This window comes from Rattus norvegicus, chromosome 1, assembly GCF_036323735.1.
Source record: "Rattus norvegicus strain BN/NHsdMcwi chromosome 1, GRCr8, whole genome shotgun sequence".
Taxonomy (NCBI): Eukaryota; Metazoa; Chordata; class Mammalia; order Rodentia; family Muridae; genus Rattus; species Rattus norvegicus.
This window is the reverse complement of record NC_086019.1, coordinates 55,223,198-55,240,340: the sequence shown is the minus strand read 5'-3', so window position 1 is coordinate 55,240,340 and position 17,143 is coordinate 55,223,198. Positions and strand designations below refer to the sequence as shown.

At 47.7% G+C, this 17,143-nt stretch overlaps 1 protein-coding gene across 2 annotated transcripts in view; it reads right to left on the bottom strand.

Annotated features, from left to right (window-relative positions):
* Positions 1-17,143, bottom strand: part of Rps6ka2 (ribosomal protein S6 kinase A2) — a 275,284-nt gene that overhangs the window by 213,931 nt on the left and 44,210 nt on the right. The window contains exons 1-2 of one of the 2 annotated variants that reach the window (XM_039079021.2): positions 8,567-8,645; positions 8,413-8,475 (exon numbers count right to left, since the gene is read on the bottom strand). In XM_039079021.2, coding sequence (XP_038934949.1) covers positions 8,413-8,475; positions 8,567-8,608 — 105 coding nt within the window. In that variant the 5' untranslated portion in view covers positions 8,609-8,645. Of the gene's footprint in view, positions 1-8,412; positions 8,476-8,566; positions 8,646-17,143 lie in introns of those variants that run through there. The other variant, XM_039078975.2, reaches the window with a different exon arrangement.

The following is a 17,143-nucleotide window of genomic DNA, read 5'->3' as shown; positions in this document are numbered from 1 at the left end:
AATGTGTGCATGTGTGCCCCATCTGTGTCTGCGGGTCCACGCCCAGCCCCATGGGAGAGGAAAGAGAACATGTGATGGCCCCCTGTGTAGTCTCCACACAGGATGCATGCACAACTGTGTTGTCATATGAGAGCCAGCCTCTACCTCCCCAGAACTGGTTTATGATCAGTTAGTGGGGGCAGAGCATCTCCAGGAGGCACAGAGGTGAGGTCCCACCACACCCTGACATCCCAGTCTGTGAGGATGCTCTGTGTCTCTGGGAGAATCCCAAGCAGCTCTACTCACAGGGAGTCAGCTGCCTCACAGGGGAGGGGCAGAGCTCTGCAGTTTGGTTCTACTTGGAAACTGCCATCACATATGTCCACTCTGGTTGTAGACGAAGAAGGGATTTCAGTGTGCGCCTGGACCAGCGAGAAGTGCAGAGAGAACAGCTGTCACAGTGTCTGGGCAGGCTCAGATGCCACGTCACTTGCCCGTGGGCTACATGTGAGGATGACATCATCATGGCTAAAACTGCTTAGAAGTGGGAGGGGTGGGGTGTCAGTGAGCGCTGGCTGTACGAGTGTGGTGACCTAATTTCAGATGTGGCTCCCAACCATAAGATCTGGGCACAGCTGCATGCGTATGTAACCTCAGCACAGGGCAGGGGCGGAGGAAGGGGTGTTGAGAAGTCAGGTGTTTCCTCAGAGTTTAGCTGAACTGATGAATTCCAGGTTCACCAGTGAGATACCTTTCCTCAAAAGGTTGCAGAGGGCAACTGAGGAAGATTCTCAACATTTACCTCTGGTTTCCATATGCATCTAACACATACACACCCACAGGAGCACATAATTTAGGACTACAGTTTGGATCTTAAATGTCCCTCAGAGGCTCATGTCTTCAAGAGTTGATCCCCAGCCTAAAACACTATTGGAGTTGGAGCCGTTAAGAAGCCTTGAGGGAGGCCTTGGAGTGACGAGCAGCAGCTCTTGAAGGATGTGGGACACCGGTCTCTTATTTTGCTTTCCTGCCATGAGGTAAGCAGCTTGCGATACTGTGTGTTCATAATGTCATGAGGTGTCCTCCTCACCCAGAGTCCTAGAAGAACAGGTCTTCTCAGTGGGGAATGGGAAACTGCGATTGTGAGACACTAACCCCTTCCCCTCTCTACTGGTGTTCAGATGTGTTGGCACGAAGGCACTGACAGTTCACACAGCTCTTCTCAGTGCTCAGACAGGAAAGGTAAGACTCGTGGGACATGGGTCTCGATTTGCAGGGATTCTGTATAAAGAACAAGTTGGAGACCCACCCCCTTCAGAGTTCCAGGAGCAAATCAGGATGGCGGGGGGAATTACACTTCTCGCCTCACAGTTTCAGCTCCAGCGTTACAGAGCCTTGTTAGAGTGGCATTTGCTCAGCGTGGAGCGAGCAGGACCAAGAGCAATCCTGAATTCCTTCTCCGTACTCGAACAGTCACGCAGAGAGAAGGTTAAATGTTATTTCTTTTCCTAAAGTGGAGTGCAGGAGTTTATCTTGGATTCCAGTAAATGTCTACATGACAGATCCATGTTCAGAGTGAAGACACTGAGCCAAGACCACGTGGTTCAAATTCCAACCCCACACCCTGGCTCCATGTCCTCTGTGTTCTCATCTGAAAGCTGGGAACACAGACATCCATCCTCTGTGGTGTGTGTGTGTGTGTGTGTGTGTGTGTGTGTGTGTGTGTGTGTGTGTGTGTGTTTGTGACTGATTAACGGGTTAACACTTATAAAGCTTAGAAATGGGATAATTCAAGCCTGTGGAGAGGGATTGGTGGGTGAAGTACTTGTTGTGGAAGTGTAAGGATATGATTTCAAATCCCCCAAACCCACATAAAGCCAGGCATGGTCCACCTGTCTCCATGGTCATCCCAACGCTCCGACATGAGATGCAAGGCAGGGACAGGAGACTGGCTCAAAGCTCGGTCACAGGCCAGCTAGTTTTAATGTATACAGCAATGAACAATGAAGAAACTCTTCTTCAAACAAGGTTACCCTTCACCCTCCACACTTACACCTCCATGGTGCAGTCAGATGGGAACAAACCATGAGTGAGGGGGGAGATCCTTGCAGGGGCTGTGGGGAGAGAACTGACAGAGCTAGAGCATCCAAGCTGCCCAGTCCCCTGTCCCCTCCCTGTGCACCAAGGGCATTGAGGAAAGACATGTGCATGAGGAAAAACGGGGTGCTCCTCATGTGACTTGGCCACCATCTTGGTGAACCTAGTATAAATCAGGCTAACTCTGTGATGACACTGGCAGAGAGGCAGATGCCCTCTCATCCTGACAACATTCTGAGGAATCCTAGACTTTAAACATCATCTGTTTGCTTGTTTGATGTGTATGTAAGTCTGAGCACCATGTGTATGCCTAGTGCCCACAGAGGCTGGAAGAAGGCATCAGATCCCCTGGGACCGGAGTTACAAACAGTTTGTGGGCCTCCATGTGGGTGCCGGGAATCAAACCCTGAGTTACAGGCGGCCTTGCCACCTTCAGGACTTGCCCTGGGATCCTCCTAATTCCCAATGCTAGGCTGTCCAAGTCTCTAGCATTAAATGACTTATGTCACCTGCACAGTGTCCCCTGAACTTTGTCTTCTCTAGATGACATGTGACATACGTGCTGTGTACATAACTGGTAAGCAGAGGCCAGAACAGGGTCTGTATATATTCAGTCCATCTTTTTCCCTCAAATATTTTGATATGAGACAGGTTGAGTCTGTGTATTAGAAGCACCATTTGGTGCTCTGTGCATAGCACCACCCAGTCCTAACACCGTCCCAAGCCACTGGAGAATCCTTCTTGAATTCTTACTGCTTAGTGAGAAATGACAGAAAACAAGAAGGCAGAGAGGTGAAGATGTGTGCTTCGCTGTAACCCTGCATGGCTGCCCCTACTTTAAAGGTTTTGAGAGCTGGTGTGAGAAGGTATGATTATTCCTTCTGGAGGGAAGAAGTAAGCAATCACGTGCACAGGGGCATGGACAAGCCTGCAGCCGCTCACTCCCTGGCTACGGGTCCCTCATTGTTGCCTATGGACAGGCAGAGAGCACCTCGGCATGTGGGGCTCAGATAGGACCTACGGTAATGACCGGGCAGCTCCTCTAACTCTGAGAGTCTTCTTAAAGATAGTCAATCCCTCTGGCCTCTGTCTCTTGAGGCTGTGGTTTAGAAGGTTCTGGTCTAAGGAAGGTGGAGGCTCTGAGCTGCCTGGCTGGCTTTTAGAACTGAGAACTTAAGATTGTCCACTTCCCTACAGTGTGAGGCTGGCCTGGCACTTGAGTGCAGGACTCAGAGTCCTGGCAGCTCTCAGTAATGTCATGACAGAAGGGAAGCTCCAGAAAGCCAGTCTACTTGGGTCTGGAGGCCATCACAGCACCCCTACCCCTGACCCTGTCCAGAGTCACCAGGCTGTGTCTGTGGTGGAGAACGGTAAATTACAGGTCCCAGAATGCCCTTCCTTGGGTAGCTGAGGTGGGAGAAACCATCACATCTGTACTACACAGGGAACAGTAGTTCTCTTAACAGATCAAATGTTTCCTGTGGTGTCACTGAGCAGAGGCCACCTCCAAATGGTGAGAATACCTGCACTGCCAAATGGTGATTATCAAATCCAGACACACCAAGAAAGATAAAGTATGCACCACACCATCAATCCAAGGTTGTCCTGTCAATTTCAGTATTTAGGACAGCTCTGTCTTAACTAGTTAAAAATATATACGGGTTGGGGATTTAGCTCAGTGGTAGAGCGCTTGCCTAGGAAGCGCAAGGCCCTGGGTTTGGTCCCCAGCTCCGAAAAAAAGAACAACAAATATATATATATATATACATATATATACATATATATATATATATATATATATATACAAAATTAGTGCACAGGTAATACAAACTTCTTCAGAAATTATAGCAAAGTATGGAAAAGTCAGTCATTTTCCCTGCGATTCTAGAGCTTAGTGGAGAACTTTCAGACCCTTTAGGGATTTCCTCCTCTTCTTCTTCTTCTTCTTCTTCTTCTTCTTCTTCTTCTTCTTCTTCTTCTTCTTCTTCTTCTTCTTCTTCTTCTTCTTCTTCTTCTTCGTCTTCTTCTCTCTTCCTCTTCTTCCTCCTCCTCCCCCCCTGCTTCCCCCTATTCCCTCCCCCTCCTCCTCTTCTTCCTTCTCCTCCTCCTCCTCTTTCTTTGATCATTTTTCTCCAGACATTTCTTTGAACCCTGTGTGTCACCTTGAGGCTTGGGAAGCAGGGTAGAAATATTATGATAAAATTTTGGGTCAGTAATTTTTCCTGAAGTTAGTGCTTGGTTTATCAAAGCACAGCCTAGACGGAAACGGAAAATGACTACTTTGCTCAGGGTTTCCCTTAGTCTAGAGAAACCCCTGGACAGTTCCTGCTGAAATGCCACATTTGGAATTTTTGAGACCATTTAATGATTAGATGCAGCCGTGAAATTAATTCCATTGGACAGAATAACAAAAAGCCACACGGTTTCCATGTTCTGTTGATTGCAGGTTTCCCTGAGGTGACACTCCCTACCTCTATACAGGAAGTTCCCTCAGTTCCCCAGTGTCACAGGTGTCAGCACCCCCTGGCTCCCCTGTAGGGCTGATACAGAGTCACACTGGAAAGGGACAAGTCCCTTAGCTGGGGCTGCCTTGGCAAGGGGCTCTGAAGGCACAGCCTATTTAGATGCAGGGTCTGTGGTCTCAGAACTAAAGCATAGACTCTCACATTTACCCCCTACAGGTCAGGTGTTTTCAAACGTCACCTCCTGGTGAGCAGCTTCATCGGAAGGAATGGAATACAAAGCTGTGTTACTGCTTCCTGTGCTTTGGTTGCAAGGCAGAGATAAGGAATAATAAAACAGAAAAGAAAACACAGCATATGAACCAGGTCAGCTGGGTGTGGGAGGAGAAAGGCTGAAGGCCTGTTAGAAGATGGCTCCTATGGGAGCCAACTTATTTTTATTTTATCCGACAACTGCCTTTGTTTCCCCACCTGCAAACAAGCTTGGCCTCTGTCATTGCATAACGGTGATCAAGAACGGCCACACTCCTGTGATTTTGTTCCTGTCTGACAGGAAGCCTAGGTTTGCCGGGCTCTATAGACTCCGTCAGTGAGTGAAGAGTCTTCTCTGTAAAACAGTGCTTCGTGTTCACTGCCAAGTAATAATAGAGAGAAAAGGGGTGGGGCGGGAGCACAACCTTCAGCAGGCCATGGGACCTGCACACAGATCATCCCCTGAAGGCGATTCTATCTCCTTTGTTCCTTCCCCCAATGTGCTGGTTCGAATATGCTTGTCCCAGGGAGTGGCACTATTGGAAGGTGTGGCCTTGTCGGAGGAAGGGGGCGGGGGGGGGGGGACTCCTCCTAGCTGCCTGAGGATGCCCAGGCTGTTCCTGGCTTCCTTTGGGCAAAGATGTAGAACTCAGCTCCTCCTGCACCATGCCTGCCTGGATGCTGCGATGCTGCCATGCTCCCGCCTTGATGACAGTGGACTGAACCTCTGAACGAACCTGTAAGCCAGCCCCAATTAAATGTTGCCCTTTATAAAACTTACATTGGTCATGGTGTCTGTCCACAGCAATAAGACCCTAACTAAGACACCCACGTTTCTTTTTATTAGAGACAAAGAAATAAATAGTAAGATCGCCACGGTGAGGAAATTTAACTAAGCAAACAGTTGTTAGTGGGGCTTGGAAAACACACTAGCAACTTAATGTCACAACTATCTTTACATCATCCATCTCCATGACAGTACTAGAGATGTGTCCCAATTCTTCAAAGTTCTGGGCACACACATAAGCCACAGCAGCTAAAGTTTGCCAGGAGTTCAGCCCAGAGCGCTGTAGTACACAGTCTGTTAAAATACACCTTCAAAGCCTTATATAGAGTAAGGGTTAGGAAGAGGGAAAGATCACAGAAGGACCAGCAGAGGGGAGACCAGAATCAGCCCTTTAAAGTCACCTCTCCCTGCTACCTCCTATGCTGTCCAGCCTGTTCTGAGTAAGGACTGACCTCCAGTCAGGACCCCATTCAGCTGGAGAGCCTTGCAGTGTCTGACTCTGCCACAGAACTCCACTCCAAGTCCGGGATGTGCTTTCACCACTCCTGGTAGTTTATACTCAAGACACTTTTGAAAGCACAGCCCTGCCCATTTGGGTGTTAATGGGAGCAGAGAGCACTTGCCAAGCACCAGGCTCTCCTGTGCCTGGACCTGGGGTGTGATCTGGAGACAGCGTCCTGATGGAAACAGCTGAACAGTCTCCAATTCTAGCCACCGTCCTATGGATGACATCTCATTAGAAGCCACTGATTCTCCAGAAAGGACTCACCAGCAATAACACCCCTTGCCATGGCCCCGAAACCCACTCTTAGGTCCTAACAAACACACCTAATTTTATTCCCTTGGCATACCCACCCCCATGTCCTAGATAGGAACTTACTACATAGCCCTAGAGGGCCTGACGTTTGCTGTGCAGATCAGGGCAGTCTCAAAGGTACAGGAATCTTACTCTCTTCTCTATGCTCTGGGATTAGAGGCATGACTTGTGTTACTGTAACCGGAGCCCTCCTCATATCTACAGCCAGGAGCAAAGGAGCCACTCAACACTGGAATCCCTTCTCATAGCTATGATGAGGCTGAGAGTGGATTATGAGAACGCACACAATAACAAAACGGATTCCCCAAGGAGCACAGCTTCTTTCACCCATTTACAGACAGACCTGAGCCTTATCGACTGCAGCCTCACTGCCCCTTCCTAAGGAGGGTAAACACTGCAGTGAGTGATTCCCAGGATTGATGCAGAAGTCCCCCAACCCCCTCCGCAATCCACACTGTCTCCTGAGTTTGCTGAAACCAGAATGCCCTTCAAAACAGCATTCTGACATCCATCTTACCCTTAGACAAAACCAACCGGAGGCACTTTGAGATATGGAAGGCCAGAACCCATTATCACAGAGCAGACAGTTCTACCAACACAATTCTTATGCCTAACATAGAAGCCCACCTTGGTGAGAGGATGATGTCATGGTGAGGTGAAAGGATGACGTCATGATGAGAGGATGATGTCATGGTGAGAAGATGGTGTCAAGGTAAGAGAATGATGTCAAGGTGAGAGGATAATGTCATGGTGAGAGGATGATATCATGGTGAGAGGATGATGTCATGGTGAGAGGATGATGTCATGATGAGAAGATGATGCCATGGTGAGAGGATGATGTCATGATGAGAAGATGATGCCATGGTGAGAGGATGATGTTGAGAATGAGACTCTTTTGAATCAGACCCATTCTCTGTGTTGGGCTGTCAGGTAAAGCACGTGAAAGCTAGTGGAGAGTCCCACAAATCTGGCTGGTGAGAGGAGGGTAGGAAACAAGCAAGTCTGTGCCTTGTGTTGCTTGGCATGTAGAACTGGGTATCAGGTGCCTTCCCCTGTCCCCATCCTCTCTAATACCTTCTATACACAGAGAGAAATGCCTGTTGCCTAGCATATGGGCTACCCAGACCTTGACTCTTGAGCACACCCTGCAGTACCTTTCCTTTTCCTTTATGAACCTTTCTACTCTTTTCCTTTCCTTGATTCCTTGTAATATCATTATGTATTATTGTCATTACAAAAATATCGTTTTTCTTTTTGCTTTAAGAAAGCAAAAAAAAAACCCCACAAAATTAGCAGAGTTTTTGCTCAGCACCTTCTACATTAATATAATTTAACATCATCCAATCAAAAATCAAACAAAACAAAATAAAACAAAACAAACAAATAAACAAAAACACTGACTGGCTGGGTCCCAGTACCCTCCTCAGAAATGGTAAGCATTACTTGTATCCTGGGAGCCAGACATTGAGAACTAACATAAAAGACACCTTAGAAACTTTCTTATTTACAATATTGTTAAAAGCAAACAGCCATTTGAAAAACGAGAAACCCACCTCCATTCAGAGATACTCCTCTGAGGCCTAGCTCCCAACATGTTACTACCAGGACCCTGACTCACCCAAAGAGTTCAGGAGCTGGCAGGCACCAACAGCACACAGATGCCTTAAAGGAGTATTGTACATGACACAGTATAATAATTATGATGACCTAGAGATTCTGACTAAAAGACCCCACCCCACTGTAAGGACCGTTAGCTGGGTGCTGTTCCCGTTTGGCACGCAAGGCGACCCCTACTGTTCAAAGACTTTATTGCCCAACCTACTATGCTGCACTTCCCCTAGAATGTCAGACGTTTTCAATTTTATATCTTAGTCATCCAAAAAGCACACCACCGTTAGCTTCATCAGACTTCAGGCAGAGTAAACAACCAAAAAAAAAAAACCCACTGAGAAAGCCTTCACGGTGGTCATTTTCCTAGGTCCTACTTTACCAGAGAAGTGACGGGTGAATCGTCCTACCTCTGCGGATGACGAGGAGGAGGCTGGCTGCGTCTCAGCTGAGGCGGTTGTGTCACCTTTGCCCTGGGAAAGCAGAGTGGAGAAGGAATATGGGTAAGTTTGACTGACCACAGCACATGCCTTCTGCTGTCCTCACCTGCCCATGGGTACCCACCAAGACTGCCCTCCTTTTGCTTCTGAACATAAACCTCCACATAGCTTCAGGAACCTCAGGAGCTTCTGACGCCGGAGAGAGGACAGAGAGGGGAACTGGCAGCTTTTGTGCAACTTTTAAGACTTTACCAGAGGAAATGGTGATGTTCCCATCCTGAGCCTCAAATCTCAACTGAAAACGGCCACTGGCTTAAGCGGTGGGTTGGCCTGTTTATCACCTGTGGCGGAGAAGGAGCAACCTCTAAGCTTGAGTCTTTGGTACCTAGCACATGGAAATGCTCCCTGCAGCAGCTGTAACCACAAACGTAACTACAGTGTAAAAGCAGACAGGTAACTAAAATCCAATCACACTCAACCCAAGACTATGCTCGCCCAGGAGTCTGTCTTTTTCAAACCCCCTTTGGCCACAATGATTTAGAGAAGGTTTGGAGATTTGCTTGACAATGTGCCCTTAGGAGCTTGAGGACAGAGGTTGTGCCTGTCCCCATCTCCGCACATCTCTCAAGCCTGTGAGATGACTCAGATTGTAAAGACAGCTGCCACCAAGCCTGATGACCTGAGTTCAATCCCTGGGACCAACATGGTGGGTGGAGAAAACAGACTTCCTCATTCCTTAAGTTATCCTCTGACCTCTCTACAAATGCACAAGGCATATGTGTGCACACACACTCACACACACTCACATACACACACACTCACACACACACATTCACATACACACACACTCACATACACACGCACACACACATACACACATACACATACACACACTCACACACATACACGCACACACACACATACACACACACTCACACATATACACTCACACACACACTTACACACATACACACACATACACACTCACACACACATAAATAAATATTTTCAACTTTCTTAATTCCTGCTATCTTGATTGAATAGGTAACAGGTTGCTTATATAAGCGTCTACAAAGAAGGGGATGCTAATATGAAACTTAAGGAGTCATTGTTATATCTGGCTTTGGCGTTTGTCAATCAGACCTCATTGTAGTGACTATCCTGGGTGCCCAACTGTGGATTTTAACATTCACATGTTTGTTTCGATGTTTTTTGAAGTAATGCCCAACTTTATAATTTCTAGTTGCTTTTTTAAATAAGAATTTTTATTTAATTAAAATATAATTATATAATTTCCCCTTTCCCTCTTCTCCCACTAACCCCTCTACTCTTTCACCATGGCATATAAATGCACATATATACGCACTGAATAAATAAATAGCATTTTAAAAAAGAGATTGCTTCTTCATGTGTTTGATCAGGATTTTCCTTGCCACGCTGTCCTGTATTCTCTGACCTCTGTCCTTTACTCACATTTACTAGGGAATCAGAGATGAGGAAAAGCCAAAATTCAAGCCTGTATCTTTGCTATTTAATAATAGCCGTGGTCCAGCTGTCATGGGAAGCCAGAATTGCTAACTTCCCTAATCAAGTCAAAGGGCTTTGCTGTGTCACTGCTGCATGGGCTGCTCTAGATTGTCATGAGTTCCCATGCTGCAAACCTCACGGTGTGGAGAGAGCCCTGCCTCTATTGGTACTGACCCTCAGCTCACTGTTTCCCCACAGGACCAATAGAAGGCTGGGAGTCACACACTGGGAACTTTGGAACTACCTGGTAGTTAAAGGACTCCCAGCCCAGATAGGAAGACCCTCTGGGGACAGATGCTGGCTGCATCCGCATGAGTGTGTGTGAGAGCCATTGCCTGGAATGTCCCCAGCTGGACAGCAGTGACTGAACGGCATGGGCACAGTCTCTGGATTACTTCCTTACCTGACCTGAAGCTTTTCTACCTGCAGCTCCCATGGCACTGGAATGCATAGAGAACATAGTGCTGGATTGGGTCAATTTAGATGTTTCTCCCTCTGTGGCAAATGGGCTCTTTCTTTTTTTTTTTTTTTTTTTTTGGTTCTTTTTTTTTTTTTTTTCGGAGCTGGGGACCGAACCCAGGGCCTTGCGCTTCCTAGGCAAACGCTCTACCACTGAGCTAAATCCCCAACCCCGGGCTCTTTCTTTCTGTGGGACATTAATTCTATGTAATCCGCATGTGTGTGGCCTCCCCCTTCACTGTCCCTTCTTCCCAGAGATCATGAGGTCCAGGGTTTACCTTGTCTGAGATGTTACCTTTGCTGAGGATACAAGTGTGGGCATGTGCTTGTTTTGTGCAGTAAATGCTCACCCCACACCCAAATAGAGAGTGAAGTGAAAAATGAATGGTGTGATCTAATATGCTTGGCACAGGGAGTGGCACTACAGGAGGTGTGGCTTTGTTGGAGTGGGTGTGGCCTTATTGGAGTGGGTGTGGCCTTGTTGGGGGAAGCATGTCCCTGTGTGGATGGGCAATAAGACCCCCTCTCCTAGTTGCCCGTGAGCCAGTCTTCTGTTTGCCTTCAGAACAAAATGTAGAGCTCTCAACTCCTCCAGCACCATGCCTGCCTGAACACTGCCATGTTCCTGCCTTGATGATAATGGACTGAACCTCTGAACTGTAAACCAGCCCCAATTAAATGTTGTTCTTTATAAGAGTTGCCTTGGTCACGGTACTGTTCACAGCAATAGAAACCCTAACTGAGACAGATGTGGAGAAACCCAGACCCCACTGACGCTTTCGGTTCAAATCCAATAGAGTCCATTATTGTTCAGAATGGCTGCTGACAAATTGCTAAATTTTCTAAGCCAGTTTGATTTGGTTCCTATCTAGTGACCATAAATAATACACTGACCGGCAGATGCCTTATCATATGGAGCATGCCATGATACACTATCCACACCGCACTTTATCCGTGACCAACCCACTGAGCAATGGCCTCACCCTGAGCATGCTCCAGGACTATGCATGGTCCGCTTAGGACCCCTGAAGAAACAAGCTGCTAAGTTGCATCTGTTTTCTTGTTTAGAACTTGGGCTTTTGCCCCTTCTCACCTCCAGAGGTCTGCAAGAAATATTCAGGATAAGCAGGAATCAGAGAACTCAGAAGTGGCTCCCACAATCCTGCAGTCGCACCATCCTTTCTAACCCTGCCTCACCTCTCATGACTGGCCCTCTGCTGTCCTCTCCACCTGCTAATGACCTCACATCTTCTCCATTCTGAGCCAGACCTGGGGAGCGGGGGCGGGGGGGAAGGGTCTTTGCTCCAAATATCCCCTCTTCCCTGCAGCTACCCAGGAGCGAATAGGAAAGACAGGTCCCCCTTCCCCCTCATGGAGTCTCTGTGACAGGGCAGGTGGAAAGGAGATAGGAAGGGGAGGTGAGAACAGTCTAAATGGATGTGTGTGTGATAGCATAGGCAGTACACATGTAGCTCTCGTGTTGTCTGGGGTTCCTGGTCTGGAGACCACACTATCTTCAATGCCCCCATGTTCTTTCAACTTGGCCCTTTGAGAAAAGTTTGGAATGAAGGGGCCCCTGCTCACTGGATGATGGAGCAGCCTGAAGCCTTTGTGCACATCTCTGCACAGCCATATTGACAAGCAGCAGGTTGATAGAACCAATGTGTAAGCAGTGTTCTAAAAAATTTAAAATTGGTTTCCTTACATTTTATATTAGTGTGTGTGTGTGTGTGTGTGTGTGTACATGGATAAGTGTGCTTGACAGCTTGATGATTTGTGGAAGGGGGAGGCTAACTCGCACAAGTGGTCCTCTGACCTCCAAACCCTGAGTTTAGAAAGACTCATCCCTCATCCCTTCAGGTAGTAACTTGTCCAAGCCTAGTGCTGCTCCTGTCACAGCTAGGTGTCACACTGATGGCCATTGTCCTGGAGGAGCTTTGGCTCTATGTCACACCCATCACTAAATCATGCTGCAAACTTGCAAGGGCCCCTGCCTCCTCCTCAGTGGTCAACCAGGGTTATTTCCAGACACCAGACCTTGGGCAAGTCACTCTACCGCTCAGCCTGAACTTCCCCATTTGTATAGTCAAGACAAAGAGAACTTAACCACACACAGAGTGGGGAGAAACAAGCTCCAGCTTCCAGTGGTGGGTTGCCAAAAGATTCAGATGTTGCCCTACTAGTGAGTGGGGAATATGGAGGCTTCCCTCCCAGTTTAGTATCATGGGGAACCCATGAGCTTCTAGCCCTTCTTTGAGAACATTAGTAACACATGTATGTCCATCTGATCCAAGGTTTATGGCCACCCAGCTCCAGGTCTATAAGAGTGTGCCCGGAGAAGGATTACAGATCATCAGGGGAGGGGGCAATTCAAACAACCTGAGGGACCTGGATATATATATATATCCACCTGACACCACCTAAATTTTATTTCCTATATAGAGTTAGGTCATACAACCAACATTAATACTCTATTACTTTAAAATGTTCATGTAGGGGCTAAGGAGATGGCTCGGTGGGAAAAGCCACTTACTATGCAAGGATGAGGAGCTGAGTTCAAATCCTACAATCACATTAAAAACTGGACATGCAGCATAACTGTCTGTAACCCCAGCCATCCTATGGAGAGATGGAGGTAGAGACCAAAATTCTAGGAGCTTCTGAGCCAGCTAGAAGAGTATTTCCACATACTGGGAAACAACAAATAAACCCAGAGTCAAACAAAGTACATAAGGACCAACACCCAAAATTGTCCCTAAATTCTACACCACACCATGTTATACACAGCCTTCATCCACACATACATCTGTGCATGCACACACATAGTAAACACATCACATACATATCACGTGCACACATGCCTGTACACACACACACACACACACACACACACAGAGAGAGAGAGAGAGAGAGAGAGAGAGAGAGAGAGAGAGAGAGGAGCGCAGAAGTTCCCTTGATCTCTTTAGCCTTCCATGTCTCACATGCATTCTCACTCGGCACCACTAGATGTCAGCAGAGGATGCAGGGAGAAGCAAGCTTCCAGTCAGCCACCTGTGAATCCCCAGAGATCCTTTATGAAAACAAAAGTGGTTTGTAGTGCAGGAAGCACTTGGGAGTCTAGTTTCTGGAGAGCTGGAATGGTGCTCATGGTGGTTTTGGGTTCTTGACAGTCTCACCATGTAAAAGAGCCAGAGTTGAGGACAATCTAAGACCAGTGGGAAAGTTCCACCACAAACCTCCAAGCACAAAGACCACTCCCTTCCAGGGAGTAGTTAGTTCCCAGAAGAACTGCAAACCAAACTGTCAAAGCTACCTGGGACTCCCAACAAACTTCCCTCCCCTTGACTCCCAATTGTCCCCACTGGAAAGTCCAGAACGGTCCCCTGATCACGAGTCAACTTGGAGGTCACTTTGCCCCATCAATAATACCCTGCCTAGTTACTAATTGTTTGAATTCTGCCCCAATTGTTTGCAAGGTATATAACTCCCTGTCAGAGTCTGCTCAGGTTTATCTCCCCTTGAAGTGGGAGGATCCCAGCATGCTGGAATTAAACTCCTCTTGCTATTGCATCGATCACTATCTCCGTGAGTCTCATTCAAGAGGTCCTGGAAGAGGTTCAACTCAGACCTCACACATGCAGCCCACCCTGGCCTAGCACCTACCATCCTGTGACACAAGTGCAGGCTCCCACCCATTCTTCAGATCATCCAAGCCTTTCTCCCACCACCAGAAACACTTAAAGCATTGGCCACACTGTGGAAACCCCAGAGAGTCACAGCTACTGGCCAAGAGCGGAGTGACCACAGGACCTAGAGCCTCCTACACTTTGTGGGAGACCATCTATGACATCTTCAGAAACAGATGATCCACAGTGCAAGCCTTCCACACATACGCATCTGCTGAGGCAGGGGACTGAAGTTGTGCATACTCTTGCTGCAACTGAGACTTTATTAGCAGTTCCCAGGACAGCAGGAAATGGCCTCCCTTCATAGCCAAGCCTGTTGGACCTGAAACACACCCTGGGTTGTTTTCCTGGGACTCCCACATTCAAATCAGTAGGTCCTGTATGGACATGTAGCTTTAAACATTTTTTCAGAGCCGTGTGCAAGCTCAATAGAGATTTCTTGCAGACTTGGAATGCTGCAGAACTCCACGTTCAGAGCACCCAAGAGCTGGCTGATGCCCTGTCTGAGATTCACAAGTTCCGGAGCAGGCTCACCGAAATCCAGTCAGGATTTCCATGCTGAGAATAAAGGTTGAAGATCACCTCCATTCGGAGAGGGCACTCTGACCTCATCCAGGACTCTGAGAAATCTGATGTCCCCAGTGGGCCAAAGCCCAGAGGAAAAAGGAAATGCAGGGATAGCTTCTCTCACACTGAGATTTCACTGAGAGCCGAGACACGGGATGCCTCCCATTTCACCAGTGCTCCTGGCCAAGTAAGGGGCTGCCACATTTGCCCAGAAGCTCATGGTAGAAATCAGCGGAGCCTCTCAGAGCCTAAAGGAGCTTTGCCAGGTCAAAGAGATGCATGATGGCTGGCTCAGGGGTCATGGGAGGCATCGGGACAGGAGGCCTGAGTCCCGCATCAGCATCAGAAGAGAATCTGCGGGGATCACTCTGCTAGACAGAAGCAGGAACGGTGTGCTGCTGAGGCCTCAGGCTGACTTTCGTCACTCCGCAGGTATCAAGAGAGAATGTGAAGTAAGCTGAAGAGAAGTGTCCCACAAGGCAATGAAGACAGGTTTCTAGAGCAGTGGCTCTGACCCGTCTTCCTCATAAGCTCATTTCCACCCTAAATCACTATCCAAAACACCCCCAGAAAAGGGCTATGGCATCCTTGTCTGAAGGAAGGACACTCCTCCACTCACTGTTTATTGTTTGATTTTCCTCTTCTTCTCCCAACTCCCCATGACCTGCACTACTCAAACACAAAGGAGAACTGTGATGTCCAGCTGTCCACTTGACTACATGTGGAATGAACTATAATCCAGAAATGGAGGGCACACCCCTGTGACCCAGGTCTTGAGGCTGGAAGACACAAGTTTCTGACCTGGATCTTGACATAGAGATTTTGAGGCATAGTGGCCATGAAAAGCTTGGGCCCAGGCAAGGTAGTACAAGCCTTTAATCCCAGGAGACTGAGACAAACAGATCTCTGAGGTCAAGGCCAGCCTGGGGCAAAGCAAGTTTCAGTTCTAGACGTGGTGATACACACCTTTTATCCCAGCCACACCAGGTGCTGGAGGCCTAAATGAGGACATTGGAAGAAGACTCTTCTCCTGCTTGCACTTGCTAGCCATCACATCTGTTGGAACCTATAAAAGCCCAGCTGAAACAACTAGTCTCATGAGACTGAGCAACACCTGGATTCTTAGACTTCCCATCCATAGCTGCCTATTGTTGGGTTAGCTGGACTACAGACTGTACGGCATCACAACAAATTCCCTTAATACATAGAGACGTCCCATAAGTTCTGTGACTCTAGAGAAGCCTGACTAATGCAGGTACATACTGGGAAATTTCAAAAGTAGAAAAGTTAAAAACAGGGCTGGCGGTGACTTAGTGGAAGAGCATTCGCCCAGAGCGCGTGAGGCCTGTGTCCAATCCCAGAACTGAAAAGTAACAAGCCCTTCCTTACCTAGTTGGCTTGAGTGGTCACAGAATTAGTGTCTCAAGACCTCAGACACTGAAGTTGGACTGGGAGAAACCCCAAAGCCTCTTGCTGACCAGGTGAATGAACCTTGCCCACAGTGCTCAGAATACAGGTGAAGGCAAGTGTGCTCCCCTGACACTGTCTGGTCTCACTATCTCGGTGCCCTGGCATTCCTGAAAATATTGCTAAGACAGTACTTTCTCCCCCCTCTTACCCCCAAAGGCAGTACTTTCATATTGCAACCTTCCCCTCAGAATTCCTAGCTATTTTCATAATCTTCTCTCATGTGGTAAGATTATAGTGGCTTTCACATGGGAGGCGGCAGGGATGGAGGGACAAAGGAAGTATGTAGCCATTTATCAGAGAGGAATTACTTCCACAGGGCTGGAGGGACCATTGAGCAGTCAGACAGCAACACTGACACAAGGAAGGAAGGGATCAGGAGGCTTTGTCTGCCCACTCAAAGGAGTCGGAACTGATGTCCCCACACAGTAGAAACACAGTGGAGACTAGATCTGGGCCTTATGGATGGCAGTCAGAAACGCCCTCTCATTTCTGGATCTGGCTCATGACAGGCTAGAGCAGAAAGACACACTTGGAGGCCTTCTACCCAAGCAGGGGCCATCCAGAACCCCAGGGCCAACTGACCCCTGCTTAGAGGTGAGCAAAGGTAGAAGAACTGAGAAGAAAGGCCAGGGTGTTGAGGTGAGCATCCTTACACTCTCTGTGGCTATGAGCAGTGAGGGGCCTAGAGAGGGGAGCACTCTACATTCCCTGAGGGAGCACCCTTACACTCACTGGAGGCAAGAACACCTACACTCACCTGAGGGGAGCACCCTTACACTTATCTGAGGGGAACATATTACACTCACCATGGCTATGCTGGGGAGTTCCCATTTTTGTCATCTTCAGGATTAGAATTCTGTTTCAATTTATTTAATAAGATGAATCTCCCATAACATACTATGGATCATTGCAAAGAGAGCAATTGAGTTGAGATTCTTCTTTTTTCTTTTTCTTTTTCTTTTTCTTTTCTTTTTTTTTTTTTTTTTTTTTTC